Source organism: Dermacentor andersoni, chromosome 1 (assembly GCF_023375885.2).
Source record: "Dermacentor andersoni chromosome 1, qqDerAnde1_hic_scaffold, whole genome shotgun sequence".
NCBI lineage: Eukaryota > Metazoa > Arthropoda > Arachnida > Ixodida > Ixodidae > Dermacentor > Dermacentor andersoni.
This window is the reverse complement of record NC_092814.1, coordinates 15963090-15977707: the sequence shown is the minus strand read 5'-3', so window position 1 is coordinate 15977707 and position 14618 is coordinate 15963090. Positions and strand designations below refer to the sequence as shown.

Sequence of the window (14618 nt, the reverse complement as noted above, 5' to 3'; positions counted from 1 at the left end):
GTGATACTATGAATTATGCGCCTACATTTTCCGTACTTGTGTAGATGCAGCATACAAAGTGGAATTGTACTGTGTGTTTGTCAGGCTCCGACTCCTTTGAGGCAGCTGAACTTTTGGAAACGTTTCCCGTGTGGAAAGATTGTAGCTTCCGCTGCTCAAGCTTGCGCTACTTTCTCTCATGAATTTTTTTCTTGTTCTTTTCAGAAAATGGAAGTCATGACAAAGAACTGTGGCAAGCTGACCGTTCACGTCCAGGTGAGCACTGCCTCATTGAACCGTGCGCGCTCTCTGATACCTTCGATTTTACAAAAAAACTAGGGAACTATAAGCAATGCTGGTTTGCATAGATTCGTTGCTCTTGGCAGACACACTGCACATAAAAAATTATGCGCCAGTAAAGGTATTATTAAACTTAACACATTCACCGTTTTACTTTTCCCGCCTAGGCTTTACATTTATACTGTAAAGTCGAAGGCCAGTCGTAACCTAAAGCGTTTTGTTGGTGTTTTCTATAAGGCTCGCATTCCACCATATTCATTTTAATAAAACGTGTGATCATCTCTGGGCCTGCAATCATCTGGCCTTTTTTGCCAGGCGTAAGTGACAACCGCTCCACCTCCGTCCAGAATTAGCGGCACTGAGTGACGAGCCTTCTAGGAAAAATCAAACAAATTGAGCTTGTCCTTGGGAGCGTTTTTTTTTTTTTCGAGATTAGAATGTGTGCGCCACAAACAGAGTGAATGAATTTTAGTTCGCTATGCTCCCTTATGTCCAATTTTTTTGCCCTAAGCAGCCCAACGCATATATTTGCAAAATCACACTCGCGTAGTGTTTAAAGTGGCCCCGTAGAGTACGCATCGACTTGGTCGTTTGCACGAACATCGGCGGCAGCCGCGAAGGCTTAACGCCGGTTGCTTTCGATATGCGTTCCTATAGCGCCACAAATAATGGACACACATTCGCCAAAAGAAAGGCAGCAAAGCTTCGCACGTGTTTAAATTATAAGGCATTTTCGTCGTAATAGTGTTTTAGAGACATAGCACTCGCGCTGTATTGTGTTAGGCCACCAGCCGTCAAATCTGATTATAAATAACTTTCGCAATTGAGAACTCAGCGGCCAATATTGAAGTATGCGATGTCCCACTTGCACACGCAGAGCCGCCACGAAAGTATGTCATCACGAGAGTAGGCACCGTGTTCGAAGGGCTGTGTGCACCGGGACACCGAGAGCGCTCCGTCGTCAGTTCGGGGCTGGAGCTGCATTCACTCGGCAGCTCCTGGACGACCGCAGAAGAAATTAACGCGCGCCCTTGATCGGTCACTAAGCAGCTCGAGCGGCGAAGAATTCAGTCATGGGGCAGCCAAACCCACGATCTCATTATGAGGCTCGCCGTGGGGGACTCGGAAAATGTGGACCACCTGGGGTTATTCAACGTGCCCCTAAATCTTTCGTCCCCATCGAAATGCGGCCGCCGTAACCGGGATTCGGTCCCGCGTGCAGCCCAACACTTTTGAACGAGCGACAGCCCTGATGGCCGCTTGCCGGTCACCCGCCGCCGTCGCGCGAGGCCTGCCGCCAAGCTCGACGCATGGTGCGAAGGCGTCGAACAAAACGACGAGTGTCGTAGAATAAGAAAAAACTAATTGGCGGTTCGCAAGTGTTGTGGAAATTGATGTAAGCGACGTTTTGTATGCTGTATGTTTTGATTGACCTGGCAGAAGTGTTAAATGACGGGGCCGTGCGAAATTCAAATTGTTCGTATACATTGTATGCATACAATCGCGGTCGGCGCCACGTTTCGCTGCGTAGCGAAGGCGCTCCTTCACCGCGCGACGCTTCTCTCGGGCCTCGGCGTCCTCGACGCTGAGTGCCCGCTTTGGAGCCGCTGGCGGGTGTCTCGTACATACGGGGCCAGCACGCTGTCGAGACGCCAAGCGCTCTCGACAGGCTGTGGACGATTCTAATGCTTCCACAATCACAGCCCAGCACGCGAGCTCCACAGCCCATCACCTGCATTTTTTGGCGCATAGGAAAGGAAGCACAGCACATGCCATGCGCACAAACTGTGAAACGCTGCCGTGGCGGCGCCGGCCGGGATGCGCGGAGGTAAGCGCCATCTGGTGGTGTTGCCAGCGGTGGACGCAAGCAACCGCAGCAGCGCCCGAAAATTCTGGAGCCAACGAAAGCTTCGCTTGAAAAATACCCAGCTTCGTCATTTCTGGCCGAGGTGGTCGTGGCGTAGCCTCTGACGTCACAAGCACAGAGTGGCCAGTAAAAATTCATACATACATGGGCATGAGTCGGGAACACGCAACCAATCTTTAAAATTTCTTTTCAGCAAAACTGTGGCTTGCAGCCATTAAGTATAGCGCAGGTAATCAGAATGCAAAAGAGAACATTTACTCGGAATTTTTCTAAGCTTACTGGCCACCCAAAAATTGCCGGAGTTGCCCGCTAACCCACGTAAGACGCTGTCCATTATGATTTCGAATGTTGCTGGCGCATTACAGACGCCGAACTGTATAATGTTGAATTCGTGTCGCCCATCTGGAGTTGCGAAAGCAGCTTTGGGGCGATCGGCTGTAGTGTCATATGAACCTGTAATGAGCCAGATATCAACTCGAATGATGCAAACAATTGGGCTCCTTGCAGACAATCTAAAAAAAAAATGATGGGGTTTTACGTGCCAAAACCACTTTCTGATTATGAGGCATGCCGTAGCGGGAGACTCCGGAAATTTGGACCACCTGGGGTTCTTTAACGTGCACCTAAATCTAAGTACACGGGTGTTTTCACATTTCGCCCCCATCGAAATGCGGCCGCCGTGGCTGGGATTCGATCCCGCGACCTTGCGCTCAGCAGCCCAACACGCAGACAATCTCAGGCACCATCGATGCGTGGTAAACGCTTTGCGTGTAACGTTGTTTAGGGTACGATAATCGACGCATAATCGAATTGAGCCCTCCTTTTTTATTGACAACAGGTGACGTCCATCGACTACAAGATGGTATAATAGGTACGAGGTCCTCCGAGGTATCTAGAAAGGTGTAATGGTTCCAGGACTTACTTTTGGAAATGCGGTTGTTTGCTTTAAATCAGGGGTACAATCAGGACTCGATGGGAACCAAAGGTCAGTGGGTCGCCTCGCATTGGGCGCTCACGGGAAGACTACAAATGAAGCTTTGCAGGGTGATATTGGCTGGACTAGTTTTGAAGTGAGGGAAGCTCACAGTAAAATTCAGTATGAAGAACGCCTGAGGAATATGGACGAAAGTAAATGGGTTGGGAGAGTGTTCAGGTATCTGTACAGGAAAAACATTGATTCACAGTGGAGGAAAAGAACTAGGAAGCTTACCAGCAAGTATGTGGCCTGTAGGGTGGGCAACACAGCAACAAAGACGGTCAAGCGGAAAGTCAGAGAGGCTGAAATAATCTCAAGGGTGGCGGCAATGGAAAGGAAACCTGCCATGAGTAACTACTTAAGAGGAAAAAAGGAAATCAGGAAAGAAGCAATTTATGATAACTCAAGAGGAAGCTCATTACTTTTCGAAGCGAGATCGGGATGCCTTAGAACACGCACCTATAAAGCGAGATATAAGAAGGAACAAAAAGCATGTGCTTGCTGCGGTAAAGCTAGGGAAACTATGGAGCATATTTTATTAGAATGTGAAGACGTCTACCCAGTGGTCGATTTAGGCACCACTGGCCTCCTTGAAGCCCTTGGGTTCAGCGGGAGCAGTGGAAAAGTAAACACGTCCGCAATAGGCATTAATAATAGGCGATTGGAAGATTGGTGGACGAAAAGTAGGGAAACGACAAAAAACGGAGACGTACAAAAGCACAGTTAGCAATAGGGGATCAGAAAATTTGGGTGTGGGAGTTCATAGTGTTTATTTTTTTATTTTTTTATTGTTTAACTTAGGTAGGATATTAGGCGGTATAATAGCAAGAGCTTGGTGGCGCAACCCACCGCCTCGTTCCAAAGGGGACGCTCATAACATCCATCCATCCATCCATGGTTGGAGCATGTCGTCCACTTGTTCGGTGATCACATGACGCTCAGCAAGTGGCACGCTCTATGACCGCTTTCGCACAGGTGTGTGGGATCTGGCGTCAATATTTAGACGCGTAATTTGTCTTTGTCATTTCTCCGGCTAACAAATGTTAAAGGTTATCGCCCGGCGCAAGACGCGCCTTTCTGGATCGGAAACTTCTCGAAGGTGTCGCGAGTTCTATGTGCTGGCTATGTGTTTTGCCTAGTCTTGTGTAACACAAGCAGCTACTTGCGCGAGCAGCAGCGATTTCGCTTGAAGGGTCCACAACCTGTGTGCAAACAGCGTCTGATTCGCAGGCCAGATTTGGACGATCGACCAATATGCCCGCCGATATCGTTGTTCAGTGGTACTTCTTTTGTTGGGCACAGGTTCGCCCAAAAAGACAGCTAGTTCCGTGAGTTGCGTGCGGCTGCGGTGGTTATTCACTGCCACTACAACGTGACAATATGGTGCACAACAGCGTGTGTTAGGCCTAATGACGTCGTCTGGCGACCGAACGAGCCGCTAACCTGGTGAAAAAGTCTAAGAAGTTTCGCGTGGTGGCACGTCCCCGAGTTCGCTATCAGTCGAGGGGCCATGCGTGTTTGAAGGTGATTGGTGAGACTCGCAGGCAGGTGGTATCCGTTCACTGAGCGGCAAGCCATGCGCGCCATCGAGACCGAAAATGGGGGAGTGGCATAATGTTGTCAAGGCACTTCCCACACACCAAGGTTGAAGGGTTATTCGTGACGATCAACGCGGTAACATTACGATGGTTGTCGAGCACAACAAGCGACAAGGAAAAGCTCCGGCGGTGAAGGACAGTGTCGGAGGGCGCGAACTGGACCGTAGCATCCGAAATACCCGCACAGGGACAAGGGCGGCACTGTAGGGCGGTATCGTCGGCGAAAAGCACTTGTTCGATTGAGCCTATCAATTAAGCGGTACACATCGCTGAGAAAGCCACCTTGATACGGGCACAGTCAATACCAGCATGATGCCGAGACAGAAAATCCCATGATGACGGCATGCGTATAGTCAGAATTGCCTGGAGCAGGCGGCTGCACAAGCGCCGCCTCTCAGTAGCTGCTGGGTTCGAGAGAGGTTGGAATCGAGTGCCAGAATCCTGCATGCGGCTTGTGTCATCATCATCATCACCACCAGCCTGGTTACGCCCACTGCAGGGCAAAGGCCTCTCGCATACTTCTCCAACTACCCAGGTCATGTACTAATGTAGCCTTGAAGGAACTTATCACTGGGCCTGAAGTGCGGACTGGAGTCCAAAGCAGGACTTGGTCTCCAGGGTGAAAATGGAGGTCACGGCGTGTGTTGTCGCAGGGACGTTTGCGCTCAGGTTGGGTAGCTTCTTTGCTTTGTCGGGTGATTTGATGGCAATGTGCAACTCGGGCAGCAAAATCTTCTGAAAGGAACGCGTTAGGCGAATGAGGTGTTATGAAGAATTCTCTGTCGAATATGGTGGAAGGAGACCGTCCATGCACAAGGAAGAAAGGGCTGTAGCCGGTAGTCCGTTGTATAGCAGTATTATATGCGAATGTCACAAAAGGAGGAATTTTATCCCAGTCAGTGTGGTCAGGACGGATGTACATAGAAATCACGTCAGACAGCGTACGGTGGAACGCTCAGTAAGGCCAATGGTTTGCGCATAACAGGTAAAAGTAGATTTGTGGACGGTATCAGCGGCCCGAAGAACTTCCTCGGAAATAAAAGCCTTGCCACGGTCACTCAGAAGAACGTGAGGAGCCCCGTGGTAAAAGACCAAGGAAGCGCAAGAAAAAGTCAGCGACCTCAGAAGCGGTACAGGATCGCATAGGGGCAGTCTTGATCATCATCATTATCATCATCATCATCATCATCATCATCATCACCACCAGTCTGCTTACGCCCACTGCAGGGCAAAGGCGTCTCACATGCTTCTCCAACTATACCCCGGTCATGTACTAATTGTGGCCATGTTGTCCCTGCAAACTTCTTAATCTCATCCGTCCACCTAACTTTCTGCCGCCCCCTGCTACGCTTCCCTTCCCTTAGAATTCAGTCCGTAACCCTTAATTACCATCGGTTATCTGGCCTCCTCATTACATGTCCTGCCCATGCCCATTTCTTTTTCTTGATTTCAACTAAGATGTCATTAACTCGCGTTTGTTCCCTCACCCAATCTGCTTTTTTCTTATCCCTTAACGTTACACCCATCATTCTTCTTTCCATAGCTCGTTGCGTCGTCCTCAATTTAAATAGAACCATTTTCGTAAGCCTCCAGGTTTATGCCCCGTACGTGAGCACTGGTAAGACACAGTTCTTATACACTTTTCTCTTGAGGGATAATGGTAACCTGCTGTTCATGATCTGAGAATGCCTGCCAAACGCACCCAGCCCATTCTTCTGATTATTTCAGTCTCATGATCCGGATCCGCAGTCACTACCTGTCCTAAGTAGATGTATTCCCTTACCACGTCCAGTGCCTCGCTACCTATCGTAAACTACTGTTCTCTTCCGAGACTGTTAAACATTAATTTAGTTTTCTGCAGATTAACTTTTAGACCCACCCTTCTCCTTTGCCTCTCCAGGTCAGTGAGCATGCATTGCAGTTGGTCCCCTGAGTTACTAAGCAAGGCAATATCATCACCGAATCGCAAGTTACTAAGGTATTCTCCATTAACTGTTATCCCCAATTCTTCCGTATCCAGGTCTCTGAATACCTCATGTAAACACGCTGTGAATAGCATTGGAGAGATCGTATCTCCCTGCCTAACGCCTTTCTTCATTGGGATTTTGTTGCTTTCTTTATGGAGGACTACGGTGGCTGTGGAGTCGCTATAGATATCTTTCAGTATTTTTACATACGGCTCGTCTACATCCTGATTCCGTAATGCCTCCATGACTGCTGAGGTTTTGACTGAATGAAACGCTTTCTCGTAATCAATGAAAGCTATATATAAGGGTTGGTTATATTCCGCACATTTCTCTATCACCTAATTGGTAGTGTGAATATGGTCTATTGTTGAGTAGCCTTTACGGATTCCTGCGTGGTCCTTTGGTTGACGGAAGTCTAAAATGTTCCTGACTCTACTTGTAATTACCTTAGTAAATACTTTGTAGGCAACGGACAGTAAGCTGATCGGGCTATAATTTTTCAACACTTTGGCGTCCGCTGTCTTATCGATTAGGATTATGTTAGCGTTTTTCCAAGATTCCGGTACGCTCGAAGTCATCGGCTTGTATACTCACGGCCAAACTGCGATATCGGCCGGTAAATTTTGTCATAAGAGATCTTGGTTATTATTGTTTGCTTGATGTCGCTTGTGCAACAGTCGCCATTCGTGATAAGCGCGGTTTCGCGCCGGAACGTCTGCGCTAGCTCTAACAACCACATGTTATTCAACATAAAGAATGGCAATAATTCATTTCCACCGCGGTAAATACTCACGTCAACGCCAATTGGCACATGAAATGATAGACGCAGACGACGACTGACGCGAACACTCTTTTTCGCCATGGTTCCACGGCTGACCAGGGAAGAGCGGCGAGCGATCGCTATAATGGGACAATGTCCCATAGAGCTATTTGTATTGTGACAGATCGCCCAGCGGGAACTGTGAGCCAAGTCTTGAAGGCGTACCGTGAAGAAGGTCGCATCGAATACGCTCCATGTGGTCGCCCGGGAAGGGCCACGTCACATGATAAATACCCTGCTGATTGTGGCCGTATGAGTAGCAGATCCCTTTTTATCTGCGATCAGGGATGAGCTCGGCTTGACAAGTGTCAGCCTACCAACGATAAGGCGGAGGCTCCACGAAAGTGGCGTTCACAGCAGGGTTGCGTCCCAAAAGACGTTGCTGGAGAAATCGCTCAGAAGGGCTCGCCTTGAGTTTGCCTCCGCATGCGAGTCGTGGAGTCCCGACAATTGTACAATTATGCGATTGTCTTCACCGATGAAGCGTCATTTTGCATCCGGTGGAGCGTTCAGCGAATAGTCTGGCGGCCGGAAAGGTGTCGGTAAGTTGGGAAAAATTGCATTAGGTGCTGCTATCTTGATGAAGTCGGTTTTCTTGCATTAGGTCTACAAGGTCCACATATGACATTTCAACTTTCTATTTACCTTTACGATATAAATTTAAGCTGTATTATTTTCCTTGCTCAAACAACTGCGGTGCGTTACCATTTGCCTTGCCCTGTGAACTCCTATTATGTTGTCTGCGTCTATAGCGTGAAAGTTATTTACTTTATGCATCCTTACCAGCCTGCCAACGTGCCGCTCTCGTAATTTGCAAAATTACGTCCGGCTTATTCACATGGCATAAGCCGGCATCTGTATAAGAAAAGTGTGACTTGATATGTTGGGATATAGCAAGATAATCACCTCGGGTTACATTGTAAAAGCTTTAAAGAGGTTCACCTCGGACTACAGGCGACACCCATGCGACGCCGAAAGCCCGTGAAGTGCAGCCGATGATGCCACATTTGAGTCCGCTTCATGAGTGCGAGCATACCAGCTTCATTTACTCCGCTCGCTACCGACAGGGTTCAATTATTTTGCGCGCTCGCCTTTCAGTTTTGTTATACAGGATTTTAACACTTGTGGTGCAGGTTCGACGAACGATACATGTGGAATATTCGTTCCAGTGGCCCCACATCTCTCCAAGTGTGGGGTGCCATCAGCTATGCAGGCCTCGGACCAATTCACCGTGTAACAGGTCGAATGACGTCCGATGACTACATGGACTTCTTGCAATATACCCTGGTGCCTTACGTGGTGGAAGTACCATTTCCCGATGGCCTTTTTTGGCTTCAGCAAGATGGTTCTGAAGTAACCCTCCATGGCTTCAATGTGGTTCGGGGAGACAGAACATTCGGGAGAGGAGGCGGTGTTGCTCTATTTATTCAATCTCACCTCCACTTTTCGTCACTCCCAGCCCCACCTAATACTGAGTCATGTGCTGAGTCCAACTTGAAAATATGTGTTTGATTATAGGGGTCGTTTACCGTCCGCCCGGTTCTAATATTGAGTGTTTGCACAATCTAGGTGAATTTTGGCATACTTATAATACTTCTTGACCCAACGTTATCTGCATGGGCGATTTTAATGCTCCTGGTGTTGTTGATTGACCTTTAATGAAAGTTAGCAGACACGATGTAGCTATTGGTCCACATTTCATTGTCATGTGGCCTGCACCAGATCGCTCAGGCTTTCACTCGGTTAACTTCAGTCCTTGATCTTGTTTTTCTACATCTCTTTTTAATGACGGTTATGATTGCGACGTTATTGATTGAATATCTGACCACAATGCCTTTTTAATTTCAGTTCCAGGCTTCGTCCCTAAATGCCGGTTTATCTACTGAACATTTCCTGACTTTACCCGCGCTGATGATTTGACAATAACAAACGCCATATGCGATTGTTTTGACGAGTTTGAACTAATAAGTACCACTAGTGATACTGATACCTTGACAAGTTTCTGCGAAAATCTTGTCAGTAAGTGTATCAACCTTTTCATTCCTTTAAAGACGAGGAAAACAAACGCTGAAATTCCTTGGATGACTATGGACCTTTTGAATGTATCACGTCGTGTAGCCAGATTACGTCGATCGAAACGCTCTGGCGACTCAACAAAACTCATGCAGTTCCAAGCGCTAAAAAGGAACGTTACTCTAAAATGGTTGCTGAAAAATAAATTTATTACATGGTAACCTTGCCGAAATTATTGAAGACTAATTCCCGCAAATTTTGGATCCTACCACCTGGGTCATTCTCGGACACGTTAATTATTACCAATGTTGCAGTTTCTGATACGCAGACAATAACTTCTTCTTTCAACACTTACTTCCACTCTGTCTTTACGACGGATAACTCTGTAATATCTGTTTTTGATTCTGAACCATACCCTCCAATGAGCGATGTGTCACTGTCTCCTGATGGTGTACTTAACTTAATCCTAAACTTACACACCAAGGAGTCGTGTGTTCGTGACTGTATTCCGACAGTTTATTTTCGTTCGATACTCTCTTTGGTGCAGCAGATATCTAACAATTATCTTTAGAAAATTTCTCTCAACCGCCACCCTTCCTTCCTCGTGAAAACTTGCTTCAATTCTCCACTTATTTAAGTCAGGTAGCGTTCAATTGTTATCTAATTATAGGTCCATCTCCTTAACAGCACATTCATGTAAATTACTCGAACACATTATCTTTAAACCATATTATGCAAATTCTTGAAACTAACAAAATTTTATGCACTTTGCAGCATGGTTTTAGACGTGGCCTCAACACTATAACAGAACTGGCAGAATTCATTCACGACATCAGCAGCTCATTAGACATAGGTGACCGAATTTATGCCATCTTTATAGACTTTTCAAAGGCCTTCGACACTGTCTCACACCCTAAACTTATGCCAAGCTCTTCGCTATACTAAAACATGCATCTTTGGTTGGCTGGATGCCGGACTTTTTTTCCCAGCGCTAACAGTATGTACGTTTCAATTCTGCTAACTCATCCTTGATGCCTGTTTCATCAGGGGTTCCTCAAGGCTCAATACTGGGTCCTCTTTTGATCCTGCTTGATATTAATGATCTCCCCCTACACACCTCGGTTAAACTACACCGTTTTGCAGGAGATTAAATTTTATATCATACAATTAAATCTCCTACTGATCATGTTGTCCTTAACAATTATTTTGCTGACTTCTGTAACTGGTCCGAAGCACGGCAAATGAATATAAACTTTTTCAAAACTGTCTCCATGTCCTTTACACGACGCTCATGCCCTTCCTTCTTTGCCTATGCCTTTAATAATATTACTTTAAATAGAGTGTTCGAATTCAGATATTTAGGTATCCTACGAACACACAATTTGTCATGGTCGAACACATTGATGTCACCTGTAACAAGGCCGTTAAAGGACTAGGTTACTTACATCGTTCGCTGCGTTTTGCTCCTTAAGAAACTAAACTTCTGTCATATGAAACCCTCATTCACCCATCCTCGATTATTTCTGCGTTGTATTGAATCCATATAAACATTGTGACGTCAAAAAACTAGAATTGGTGCAACAAAGTGGCAGTGAATTTTGTTTGTAGGAGATATGACAAAGACTTTTCGCCGGCTAACTCTCTTCCCCTACTTGGTCTCACTCTTCTTGCAGAGCGTCGCAAACTCTAATGCCTGAAATTCCTTCACACTTTAATTAGTTCTCCTCGTCTCTCCTCTCTAGATAATTATTTGACTTTTTGCAAACGCTCATCTACGAGCAGTCACCACGCTCTAAATATCTTATCCTTTTTTGCCCGCACTCATTCCTTGAAATACAGCTTTTTCCATCGACAATTGAAGCCTGGAATTCATTACCGGGCAACATCCGTTCACTAACACTGAAACAATTCACGCAAGCTTGTTTATAAATATTTGTATGTTTGTTGTTGATCCCACTCCTGCAATGCATACATTCCGATTGAGGCTGCAGTATGAATAAATGAGTAAAATAAATAAATGGGGTGTCGTTGCACTCAGCCAAGCGCGTCAAAGAATTTCTGGACAATGAGACATCATCTCAATGTTTGAGTGGCCGGCACGAAGGCCAGACCTGACCATAAATAAAGAATGCTTGGGGCCTGATAATATGAGCAGAAGGCTGGGCTTCACGACAGCCACCGCTCGGGGCAGCTACTCGAGCGGCCCGATGACGTCAGTTCGCTCTGCGATTCCATCCCTCGAACGATTGCGCCTGTGAGTTGGTGCATTTCAGTGGTGCACTTATATTCTCTTTGGTTTCGCTTCATCAGATTGAGTGAACATGTTTCGTTATCTTTATTGATTTATTTTCATGAGAGCCCTAATAAATCATGTGTGTCATACGCACTTGAAGCACCGCCTCATACGTCTACCCAGCTATTCACTTACATTTGTTGAAATAGCCGCCGAATAAATTTTTAAGACAGCAAATTGATGCACGTTTGGCTTAATGCTGCATTAAAAGAAATCTTAACCTAAGGGCAAACCTCGGTTTCCACATTCAGTGGCTCCCAAACGTCCATATGCTTTCAAAAATCATGCAACTTACTCCAATAAAATTTTTGAAATCATTGAACTAATTTTGGAAAGTGCACAAGACTGTAAAATTATGTATAATGCTCAGCTTCTAGCTGCACCAGAACACATCTCTTTGTTTTGCAAAATGCTGTATTTTAGAGCATCGGAAGAGGGTAAATTTGATGTATACAATAAATAACCTAACTGAAATGGCTACAAAGTTTAGTGTCACAGAATTATGTTCCCAAATTAGTGGTGTAATTTGTAGCTCAGTGTGATGCACAATCATTCGCTTTAGAAGTGTCCACATATGCTACAATTTCTAAAAAAAAAAACTACATTTTTTATTGATAACCTGTGCTTCCTACAGTTACACATTTTCGCTTCATTTCAATTCACTATACCGTGTTCACTAAATTCACGAAATTTTCACTAAAGTTCACTAAATTCACTAAACTTTGGTGTGGCAAAGGCCAATTAACAATTTCAGCCTTTTCATGTGCGTTCCCTAAGGTTAAGCTTCCTCTTACCGTTTCTATGGTTTCATCGTTAATTCTATATGCAGCTTCAAGTGTCTCATCAAGTTGATAGGCTCTTTTGGTACGGTCTAAAGCAAGAATATATAACGGGAAACCTTTCGGCTTCAATGAAATACGAACGTATTAGGGGAGCTACGTTTCGCTCTCTTATCAGCAGCGGCGACCGCTGCACGCGCCTAAGCAGACAAAGAAAGCGCGCATATTCCGTTCACCATCACTCATGACAGAATCTACAGGCTGATAGCGCAAATAGCCGCGAGCAGCCATGCCACATGCAGCTCTTTGGCGCTCGTATTCAACACGTCTCGAACCTAGCAGCTACTGAGAGGCGGATCGCGCAGCCGCCTGTTCGACTGCTCCAGAGAAGTCCGATCCCGACTGTACAACTAGACAGCGCATGAAACTCGACAGCATATGTCTTGAATTACTATGCGGGTTGTGCACGGAAGAAGAGGGGGCGCGGTGAACCTGAGGGTTCCAAAAGGACTTCTTCTTGGGCAAGTTGGTGCTTAGATTTCCTAGGTATACTTTGTGGCGCAAAATACATTTCTTGAAAAGGGACAGAAGAAAGGAAGACAGTGAAGCGCCAAACTACCAACTGTTTAATGACAGCCTGAACAAACGTATAGAAGAAAATACAACTTCCGCTCATGCGCAGGGAGCCAAGGTGTGACAGAACAACATGGTCATGATAACATACTTTGGATGAAGCACATTTCTGCGAAATATAATACGATAGATGTATCGCTGACACAATCAGACCCTTTCTTTTGAATATAAAATGCTTCCAACAACTCCCTTGCAGTTTGGTACCTACTTTTGCCAAGAATCAATACTTGTTCAAAGCATGGCGTACAACGACAGGCTTTACAGTGCGCAGGAAGATGCGCGTTGTCACACTTGCCGATGCTATTAGCGTGCTCCCTCAGTCTGTCATTAATACAACGTCTAGGAGACATACCTTACAGCTGTCACAAAGGGCAATTATTTGAAACGCGTGCCAGCCAAGGAACGGGCAAGCCCATGAGTAGGCTACTTTTAGCCACCTTTGTCTCCCCCCCCCCCCCCCCTCGAAACGGTTCCAAGACCGCTGTCAATCAGGCCACATGGTACGTATAGGCCGAAATTCCAAGAAAGAATCGGGACCCTCTCCCGCCTACGCGTCCCGTGTCCTCAATTCAGCGCTTCTGAACTAAAAATTCCACGTGGGGCGTGAGTCAGAAGTCGCCAAAGCGAAAGAAAAAGCGCCCTTTTGAACCACGGGACTCGTCACAGCGATTGAAATGATCAAAGGGATCAGTGTCGCGTGCTTAGTTGCTCGTTCGGTCAGTGCCACCTGCCAATACAAGTGCCTCTAATGCGAAACGTACTGGGCACTGCTGACCGCTTTACTCTGAACTAAATTAATTCATAGAGTGGTATTTGAAACCTAAAAAACAACAACAAGAAGAAGCTACACTCTCTCTGCGCAAAACTTTAAAAATTGCTTTCCTAACACGTTTTGGCAAATCTAAATACTGCAGTGGTAACCGATAGTGCACCTACTATATAAGCACGGAATTACCGAGCAATGGTTTATCATTACAAACCTCTAATTTCAATGCTTATCTACAAAAATCGGTAGAACCGCGAGTCACCGCTGTCGCAAAACCTGCTTCGCTCTTTGATTCGTGTAACTGCCTCGTACAACACAACAGTACAACGAAAGTCTGAGCTTAACGCTAAACAATTAAATTGAAAAGTAATGAAAATTGATACGTTCCTAATAATTAACAAAATAACAGAAAGCATCGCGCACTAATTAGAAAGAAACTTGTGGATGCGCCCAATTCTACAATTACTCTTTTTTTAATGCGCGCTCGATTGCGTCGCCGGCTGACATACTTTAAGCCACGCAGAGCACAAGGGTTGCAAGACCTAGAGTGCCTTCTGCCACCCCTGCCACTCCGTGTGCTCGCGGCTTGCTATCTCGTCACTGAGGGTGAGGCCGTAAACGCGGGAA

General features: G+C 46.0%; 1 protein-coding gene across 6 annotated transcripts in view; it reads left to right on the top strand.

Moving 5' to 3' along the window:
* The window catches only part of LOC126545894 (uncharacterized protein ZK1073.1), a 362662-nt gene that overhangs the window by 142795 nt on the left and 205249 nt on the right, over positions 1-14618 (top strand). For all 6 annotated transcript variants that reach the window (XM_050193938.3, XM_050193937.3, XM_050193935.3 and 3 more), the window contains one exon: positions 205-255. In XM_050193938.3, the coding sequence (XP_050049895.2) occupies positions 205-255 (51 nt within the window). The remainder of the gene's footprint in view (positions 1-204; positions 256-14618) is intronic.